Here is a 9965-nt window from a genome sequence, read left to right as displayed (position 1 = left end):
GACCAAGTCCACCCAGGTTCGGAGTGGAACCCTGCTCCGTGCGAGGTGTTGTCCTGGACAGGCCCCAGCCGCTTTCAGAACCTGACCCACGAGGGCAGTACCAATATGCCCCACCCCAGGGGGGGTGAAGCCCGCCCCCGCCCCCCACCACAGACCTGCCGCAGACTAGCACTTACCTGAGGACTGACTGACATAGGAACCCTTGTCGTTGAATGGGGGGAGCTGCGGAAGGGAAAACAATGGAATTATTACCGAAAACAAAATGGCCGCACAACACTCTCAGTGCAAGCACGTGACCCACCTCCCCACCCTTTTCCAATCATCTCTTCCATGTCACACGTCAAGAGCTGAACCCCACACACACACAAGGAGAAACACAAACTGCGCAAATGCTGAAAGGTACGGCCTTTTGGGCCGAGGACACCTCCTTCGAAGACAGCGAGCGAGCAGACACACTCATATCAGTCCTGTTACTCATCAACTCTGAGGCCCGAGACTGTTTGCCATTCAAGGCTGAACGGGACCCGTTTTAAAAACACGGGGCCTGATCTGACCAGCGGGACCGGCAGGGTTAGGGGACAAACTCAGGGGCCTTGACATGCAAACAGGATAGTAAAAAACGGGGGCTGTCTGTTTTTCGCGGACGTCTCTCCTTACCTCTACAGAACAGCGGGGCGTAACGAAGAACTGGTTGAACTCGTCCGGGCTGAACTCCCCAAAGATGTACTGGGGGGGAAGAAGAGAAAACGCATTAGAGCTCACTCTTTAAAAAAAAAAAAAAAAAAAGACAACATGGAAGAATAGGCCCTCCCTTAGCACTGCCCCCAAAAGGGTAAATGGATTCTGGACTGCCCGCTCAGGGCTGGCAGCACTGTTCAAAGGCACGCATAGTCTTGGACAGGATTGCGACATCAACCAAGGAGAAAACAAATGACAACCATCGGGTGGGGGGTGGGGGGAGGGGGGGGTTGGGGGGAGTGGAATGACTGAAAGTGATGAGTCATGAAGCGGTTCAGGTGGCAAAACAAAATGGCTTCCTGGTGGACCCCAGCTTCCGCCCAACTGAAATGACTCAGCTTTTTTCCCCCATTTAAAACCACACAGAAGGGCATGCTCGAGGCTACGTGCGCTTTGAATGTTAGCGGCGCTGGTTCAAAGGGGACAGCGGCAGTGCCCTTTGATGCACTCAGACCAGCTCCTGAATTATGTCGGGAGCCTAATTTAATGCAAAGCCAGGTACTGAAATTTCTTCTTTTTTTTTTTATAAACGTGGCACAGCCGATTTGACAAACAGATGACCCCTCCAGAAATGCAGCTCTGTCCCGTTTCTTACACATTAACACCTCGCACAGCTGGACATTGTCTAACCAATCCTGGCTGCCAATATCAAAGGAATAATGGCTGTGTCCCACCTGGGATTGGAACCTGCATCCCGAGATCCACGCCCAGCTGTAATCAGCACCCTGATTGGATGCAAATGTAACTGGCAGCACTGCGATTGATTGGGAATGGAACCAGCAGCGCTCTGACAGGACCAAGAATGTAACCATACAGAGTGAACAGCAGGAAATAGGGAAGGGGGGGGGTGGGGTGGGAAACATGCTGTTTTTATCCTCAATTCATCCTCAGCTGAAATCAATAAGAGGAGAAAAGAGCTCCACAAACACGTGTGGCCAGTGACACGTTTGAATCAATGACCACTGGTCGGTTCAGCGACTGCCTGACATCACAGGGCTGTAGCTCCTCCCACTGCGAGGTTAACAGAGCCTCACTACCCCACCATTACTGCTGACGCAGCACATTCTCACAACGCTACAGCCACGCAGCGGCAACGTTACAACGTTGAGAAAACGTTCCCGAGAACATTCCGTGTTGGCGGAAATCCTGTCACCAGCTCTTCGTAACCACCGCCCCCCCACCCCGGCAAAGGCCACAGGATTTGCCGCCTTCGCTAGGGAGCTGCGGTCATTAGTGTAATGGACCGGCGACTTGTGAGGGTTCAACTCAAAGCCGAAGGGGTCAAACAGGGATTAACCACGGCTGTCACCTCACACACAGCACCTCAGCTCCAGCAGTACAGACCCCGGATGTGTTCACAACTAATGACATTTGAGTAAAACAAGACTACACCTGCAGTCTTCTGGAGAAACGGCGAGCGCTAGGCAAACGAGCAGGAAGTCCGAGTGATTTCCCTGCAGCAAATAGCCTACACGATCTGGATACACTGTTTACCACGTAAACGATACTTTACCAAACATTTTCTTTTCGCGTCGGCAAAGTTTCTGAGGTTTGCCTGAATTATGACAGATTATGCCAAATATCGGTTTGCATGCTGGCCTTCAGTGCTCATATTAACGCAGCAACGGTTAATGTTAAGGTGGGATGGGCGATCTGTTCGATGTGACTACAACATTCACATGCAAAGCAGGGCCTTTTAAGCACGGGAGACAGAAAATGGTAGAACGCAGCACAACAGCATCTGACCCTGGGGGGTTATTTTACAGGTGCATGAGCCGTGAACTGTGCGGGGGGGGGGGGGGGTCACCGTATTACGAGGTGACGCCAGCAAATCCACTGAAATTCCTCAGGAAGGCGGACGACGTGCGGTCCAGGCGAACACAGGTCAGAGGTCACCGAACTGCGGGCAGGATGCGACCTCTCTCTCCCTCCACACCGGTAACCTGCTCTCCCCCGCTGGCTATAATTAACCTAATCCCAGCCGCAGTAGCCGTGTAGCTGAACGCGTTACTGCTCCCGACACACACGCAGGCTGGGCCCACCACGCTCTTCTGTGTCGTGCTGGCTTCGACCCGCTAAGGTGCGAGGTCACAAATATGCGATTAGAATGTTCTCGAATGAACATTCTAATGCTGACGTAACAATCACTGAATTTCTGCTTTAACCAAACCTTGGCACCCTGCCTGCCTAGCGTGACAGGAAAGTTGCTAAATAAGACAATGTCACCCCAATCTTCTTTTTTCTTTAAACAAGGAACTCTTTTTTTTAAAAAAAGGAACTTTCTGGTAAGACGATCTAGAAAGCCTGTAGGGTTTATGCATCTAATTATACTTACATGCACACACACACACACAGACTCTCTCACTCACACACACACACAGACACACATGCACACACACAGACTCTCTCTCAATTTCCTTACCAATCTCTCTCACACACACACGTGCATGCACACGCACGTTCACAGGCACTCTCACACACACACACACACACACACACACAGACTCTCTCTCAATTTCCTTACCAATCTCTCTCACACACACACGTGCATGCACACACACACAGACTCTCTCTCTCACACACACACATAGACTCTCTCTCTCTCTCACACACACACACACACACACACACACAGACTCTCTCTCTCACACACACACACAGACTCTCTCACACACACACTCTCTCACACACACACAGACTCCACACACACACACAGACTCTCTACACATCTCAGCACAACCTCCCCACACACACACAGACTCTCTCTCTCTCTCGCACACACACAGACTCTCTCTCTCACACACACACACAGACTCACACACACAGACTCACACACACACACACACACACACACACACACACACACACACACACACACACCACACACACACCACACACAGACTCTCTCTCACACACACACACACACACAGATGAAAGGCAGCGCAGCAGAAAGGCTAGTGCAGCCCCGGCACTCGTGGGCCTTTGGAGAGGGGAACCCGGCTCACTGTGCTGAAAGGGAACAGCAATCCCGCAAACGGCCCCAATGTCGCCGCCTCTGACCAGCCTACCCCCGCCCCCGCGCCCCTCGCCCCGCGGGCGCCGTCACCCCTGCGTGCTCCGCGCTCCTCGCTAAGCTCCCCCTGGCTGTCCGGCCCAAGGTGGGGATTAGTGCAAATTAGCCCAGCGCATTACTCCACTGCGCTCTGGATGACTCCGCTGCGCTGGCCTTCGCCACACAGACGTGACAGAGTCGAAAAAGCACAGGGCGGGGTCCTGGGCGGGGTCGCGGGTGTGACGCCACGAGGGCAAAGGTTCGGAGGATTGTCTGATAACACCAGCACGCCCCCCCCCCGCCCCAGCCCCCCACCCCCGTAAAGGAACAAGAGCGGTTTGGGCTGAGGGGCTGAGTTTCCCCCCCAGGGACAGTTGGTTAACACCACAGGAAGTCAAAAACTGCAGCCAATTAGAGACGGGGGAAGTATGAGGAAGCAGAGGCAGACCACTCTGGAGAACGAGGCAAGACAATATCAGCCAGGCCTGAGTGAAACTGCGCACACGCACGGGGCACGTGCACGGGGGCACACGCACGGGGCACGTGCACGGGGGCACACGCACGGGGGCACACGCACGGGGGCACACGCACGCACAAAAACTCCAGGGGCAGGAGCCACTGCATCACTGGATTTCCAAATTACAAAACAGGGCTGGGGTAGCAGCGAGGCCACGGTTGTCCCTGCTCAACGGCCGCAGACGGCCATGTCACGCACGGCTCCCATCCACCGACAGGACGTCCCGTCGGCCCTCTCCCTGCGTTCCCGCTGTACCCGCTGTACCCGCCGTGCCCACAGCACTACAGCGGTAAGCAGCGCCCACATCACCCTTCCACACACACAACATTAGCCCACGTTACATAAAGCCCTCCCTTAACATAACGTCACCCTGGTAAGGGGAAGACCAACCGTCACACAGGCCTGGACACTTGCAAGTAGGAATGCTTCTGAACCCAGTATCATACTTGGAAATGTACAGAGGAGCTGTATATACTCTTTCTTCCCAGGGTTGATATTTGGGAAACACTTGGACGAAGAGAGAAACGTGAGTATTAAATGGGAAATTTCGTTTTTTTTCTCCCCACACAAAACACGTTTTTTTTAAAAATTGACACGTTGAGACGCATTAAATAACAGCACAGGCCAAGCACATAAAGCCTTCCACCGCCCCCCACACTCCCTCCCCTGTTCAGCTAGTTCCTAAACTCATAACTCAAAGCAATCCTTTTCCTCAAAGGGCTGAAACCCAACTCTCCCAACAGCAGCTACAATTACATTTCTCTCTTCTTTCGTTATTAACTCCACTTATGGCATTTTTAATGCAATTACACAGTACTTTGTTGCCATTATACACTGAGCATTGTGTCAAGTAGCCTTGCGTAGCAGGTCCATTTCACTGGCCTGTGTCAGGAGGCTGTGCGCCAGGATCTCGCTAAGACGCTAGGCGCTCGCTCCTAAACCGCTGCAGACGTCCCTCGCTAGCGCGCGCATACTCGAGGTAAGCGATGTCTGGGTTATAAACTGGGGGATGTCAGACTGACTTGTCCGAGAGTCCCTGGAAATAATACCTGCCACATGAACATAAGTACTGCAGGGACGGAGCATCCAAAATGACAAGCGAGACCACAGAGGGGAGCAGCCCGCCCGCAGCTCAAAGGGCACACAAACACCATGTCCTGCCCTGAACACGCGGGCCTGTGACCCGCTATACGCCTGAATCTCGCCAGGGCCCTCGCTGCGCTTACATCGCTTCCTGAGTCCCGACGCTCCAAATCCAGGGTAGGGGGTAGGTGGTGCGGGGGGGGGGGGGGACTGGGCCCTGCCACCCAAACTCACTTTCCTCCACTTCCAAAATTGGAAAGGTGCTTATACAGTGACATCACCGAATGAAGAATTTAGATGACATCGCTGCTGCTGCCGCTGCCGCCGCCGCCGCCGCCGCCCCCATTCACACAGGTTGATGCAATGCAACCACAAACAAACCCTGCGGCAAATTACGTTCCGTCATCTCTGCCACGAGCCCTTGCTGTGGCTGCAATACACTCACAAAATGAAGGGTGTAGTACACATTCATTCGTGCATGCTTGGATAGACAAACCACGCATTCAGGCAGGTGGACAAAGCTCATCTGATCCATGGCATGTATCTGAATGACCAGAAAGCGCAGTGTGGAATTACTGTCGTTGGCAGAGCAGACTGCTTTTCCACCCACTCAAAGAGGCGGCAGCGTGGTAAGCGTGGTGCGGTTCGGGAACTTCACGTGCGATTAGAGGGTTTGCAGGTTCCAAACCTTGGGTGGGACACAGCCGTTTGCCCCTCAGGCAGGGAACTCGCACAACGATTTGCAACTAAAGACGCCGAGCCATTGGGACACGGCGGATAACATGTAAATGTGAGCCTGCAGTGGAGCCAAGAAGCCTACGCTGAAACCGGTCTGGAGTGGCATATGCAAGTTTGGAGGTTTGACTGAAATCCTGCGTTAAATGATGCCCGATAAGTGCATCCGAGTTTCAATGGAGACAAAAAACCCAGCAGAAAAAGAATCTGACCTGAGAAATGTCAGTTAAATTAAGCCCAAATGCCATTTTAGGGGGGAGAGCAGAGGGCACACATGAATCAGCAGGGACAGCAAGTCACTGGGAAAGCGTGCGCCATTTCCACGGCGATGAATCAGAGGTCTGACATTCCAGAGAGAAATCCCCTACCAGCCAAGCAAGCAGGCCTCAGGAAATACCCATCCGTTTGTTTCCATTAGAGGAAAGTGCTTTATTAAAAATAATAATAATAATTTATGTGTTGGGGGGGGGTGTGTGTGTGTGTGTGGTGGTCAGACGGAACTACAGAACTACAGCCATACCCTGACAGACAAGAGGTTTCAGCTGCCATCCTGTACAGAAGGTCACTGCAGAACAGAAACATTTTGTGCTGTATTTTGCATAAGCCCCCCATGCACACACCCCCCAAAATAAGAGAGAAGAAAAACTGACACTAATCTGGACAAAATGTTTCATAACCGATTCCTGCCTCTCAAAAAAAGCACATGAATCAACTGTGCACTGGTCCCTACCCTTACACCTGAAGCTGTCAAGGGTTGGCACTGCAAGTTTCTTTTCTTTTTTTTTCTTTCTTTCTTTTTTGGCTAAAACTGATATTTAGAGACAAGCAACTCATTGTGTGCCGCTTCAGTTTCATTTTACTATCAAATAAAGCCCGCAGCTCCCAGCTATCGCGCCGCTAAAGAACGCGCAGCCACACCAAAGAGGAGGTGTTCCTGGGCAATGCAAAGCCGCAACTATACGTCAGTTGCACAAACTCGTATGTCAGAACAGAGGTTGCATGCAGACTTTTTTTTTTTTTTTAAATCAGTTTGAGAATTGCAACAGGTTTCCAAGGTAAGATAACTCTCATTGCAAGGCAATTTGAACATTTAAACACAACAATAAAAAAAGAGACTAATTTCAATCTATGTTTGACGTACAGGGTTTAAGCGTACTGCATTTCAGATGGTGGCTTAAGCATTAGCCAGGTCCACTGGGACAGCATGGTGCCTAGACAAGAGGACAGATAATTCAGAGGAGACTATGTGTCTGGCTCAAACTGAGCCGTGTCAAACTCCACCTAAGCTTGCGCGGCAAAAAATAATTCCGCTATCTCCAGTCCACAGTGGAGGGCTATGTGTTACCGCCTCAAATTTCATCTCAGTCTCTCAATATTGCACAAGGTTTCTTTCATCCATGTCGCAAATGATGCAATTTACAAAAGAAAAATGAGATTAAAAGTTTCGTGCGCAGACTAACAAAACAATGTACATATAGAATAAAAATCATAATAAGAGATCACATTTCCCGAAAGTATTTGTGGTCAAAATAAAGCTGCTTAAGGAGACGGGCTCAAAATACTATCACAAATCACACACCACCACCACCGTCACGACCACCACCAAAACCAGCACCAGCACACCACCACCCCCCCCCCCAACCACCAAAATAAATAAATAAATAAATAAATAAATAAATAAATAAAACGCGACTACGTTCAGTGTCAGTTTAAGCCCCGAGTTCATGTTCTATACTCAGTAGGACACACCAGTTTACGAGTTACACAATGCGGTAAATTATTAACATGAACGGAGAAATAATTATAATTAGACATGCGTCTACAACTCTGCATTCCTTCACCATAAAGTCGATTCGTTTCAACGGGATACCGTGGGTCCGTGAAAACACCCAAACTAAAAGAATTTACTTAGATTCGCGAGAGTAAATTGCAGTCCACAGTTTTGACTCGCTGATTTCAGCGGTCTGGAGTGAAATGACACCAGTTTTAATCGCCGCGGTTCGCATGCTGGAACTTCGAAGGGGGATGGGCACCCTGGTCATGATTCAGCTGAAATGTAGCTAGCGCTAGCCTGCTAACGTCTGCCATGTCCCGATTACACAAGAGTCACAAGACATGGATGAATACAACGCCGTACAAATTAATAAAAACACGAAACTGTGAGAGATGAGGTTAGCCAAGGCAACTGCAAACTCTGAGGTGCTCTGGAAAACAACGACCAGTTGTAAAGTCAAGTGGCTAATGCGAGTTGTCAATCTCCACATGCAACGCTTGCTAGCGCTATCTCGCGTAATGGTAGCCTGCCCGTTAGGTGCTGGAACTGGAGCTGGCCAACAGAACCCACTTAAGCTGGGCGAGGAATATAACGTCTATGTAAACTAGTAATGTTTTTAAAAGCTAGCTGCTCGCTGGCAAATGTTTTTTTAAAACTCCGGCTCTTTTTCCTCTCCGAAACGCACGTAAAGTTGGCTATTTTGCTAATCTGCCAGCTCGCCACGCGTTTCACTGCTTGCTAACGTTTGATGGCCAAATAAACTCAGTGGCTTCATTTTAATTCCTGCAAGCGATCAAATTGCCCGTTGTCTACAATGACAGATGACGGATACGACACATTTCAAGACAGTTAAGTAATCCGTGTTGTAACGTTATGTTACATTGCAACACAAGAATCAGGGCAAAGCACGCGCAGCTTTCATGCGTTAGTTAACAGTTTTCTATTGCCTTGAGATACGCACTGCTGGCAGTAGCAAAACCATCAATAGCAGTCTTATTTTATCTACAAAAATGACCGAAGAGTTGGGGCCTGCGCTTTAAATCCTTTCCCTTTGAATGAGTCTCGATCTAGAAAACAAGACCGCCCCCCAAGCAACAGGCCTATTGCATGGGATAGGAAACCACTTCACTTCTTGCAACTGCACAGATTCCCCACTTTTAATGAATTGAAATAAAGGTTTCAACCAAGCTTCCACGTCGGGCACAATTAACTGTGCCCCTTCAATTTCCAACACAACACTCTGAAACAACTTCTTACTTTCGTGTTTCCTCTTTCCCCCCCCCGTTAGCTCGCTAGGCTAACTCCAAGAATTGAAAATCAGCAGGCGTTTATATTAGCTAACCAGGCCTGTCGCAGCAGGGGCAGGTGGGCCGGACAAACAGCATAAACCAAATGCACACAAAACTCTCACAGAAGGAGAAATGACACCTGTTGATGCGTTTTTTGGGTGTGATGTTCTCCTACAAATGGCAATTTCCCGTGTCCGTTAGATTTAAGGTACTCCGAGTTAGCTCTCTGCGTGTAATGAATGAGCCAGGCTCCACGGGCCTGCTCCATGCTTGTGTTTCAATGGGGGAGCGATTTAAGCAGATCTCTCAATGACACCAGTAAACTTCTCGACAGCACAGCACTTCGGCTGCGATGCACAGCTACGGGCCGTACGATCAATAAGCATATGCCAATATCACACGCAATTCAAACTACATTTCCTGCAGGAACATGCGGAGTTCATGAGAGTTTCAGTACTCTACCTGGTTACTGTCTGAAGCCATGCTGCTCCCGGTTAGTTTTCCTTTTTCCAGTCAAAAAGAAAATAAACGTTCCCTTGGTCGGGGAGATGCTGTGATGTGTATTCTATTTTTTCATACAAACAGACGTCCTAATGTGACATAGTTTCCATTTTCTCTAGGGCTAGACTGACAGCGTTGATAATTCGGTGTTAATGCTCTCCTTCTCCCGCACATCACGCCGCTTCCCCCACCGCTGCCGCCATCTTTGTCTCGCCTTGCTTCTGGCCTGTGCGCGCGCGCTTCTGCGTGTTCCCCCAGTGAGCGCGTGCGCTTACG

The 9965-nt window shown here is 50.2% G+C and overlaps 1 protein-coding gene across 2 annotated transcripts in view; it reads right to left on the bottom strand.

The window, feature by feature from the left end:
* Nucleotides 1-9965, bottom strand: part of LOC135255747 (ubiquitin carboxyl-terminal hydrolase 10-like) — a 33703-nt gene extending 23738 nt beyond the window's left edge. For both annotated transcript variants that reach the window (XM_064337304.1, XM_064337305.1), the window contains exons 1-3: nt 9651-9965; nt 658-726; nt 177-222 (exon numbers count right to left, since the gene is read on the bottom strand). In XM_064337304.1, the coding sequence (XP_064193374.1) occupies nt 177-222; nt 658-726; nt 9651-9671 (136 nt within the window). In that variant the 5' untranslated portion in view covers nt 9672-9965. The remainder of the gene's footprint in view (nt 1-176; nt 223-657; nt 727-9650) is intronic.

This window comes from Anguilla rostrata, chromosome 5 (assembly GCF_018555375.3).
Source record: "Anguilla rostrata isolate EN2019 chromosome 5, ASM1855537v3, whole genome shotgun sequence".
Lineage (NCBI taxonomy): Eukaryota > Metazoa > Chordata > Actinopteri > Anguilliformes > Anguillidae > Anguilla > Anguilla rostrata.
This window is presented reverse-complemented; position numbering and strand designations above follow the sequence as displayed.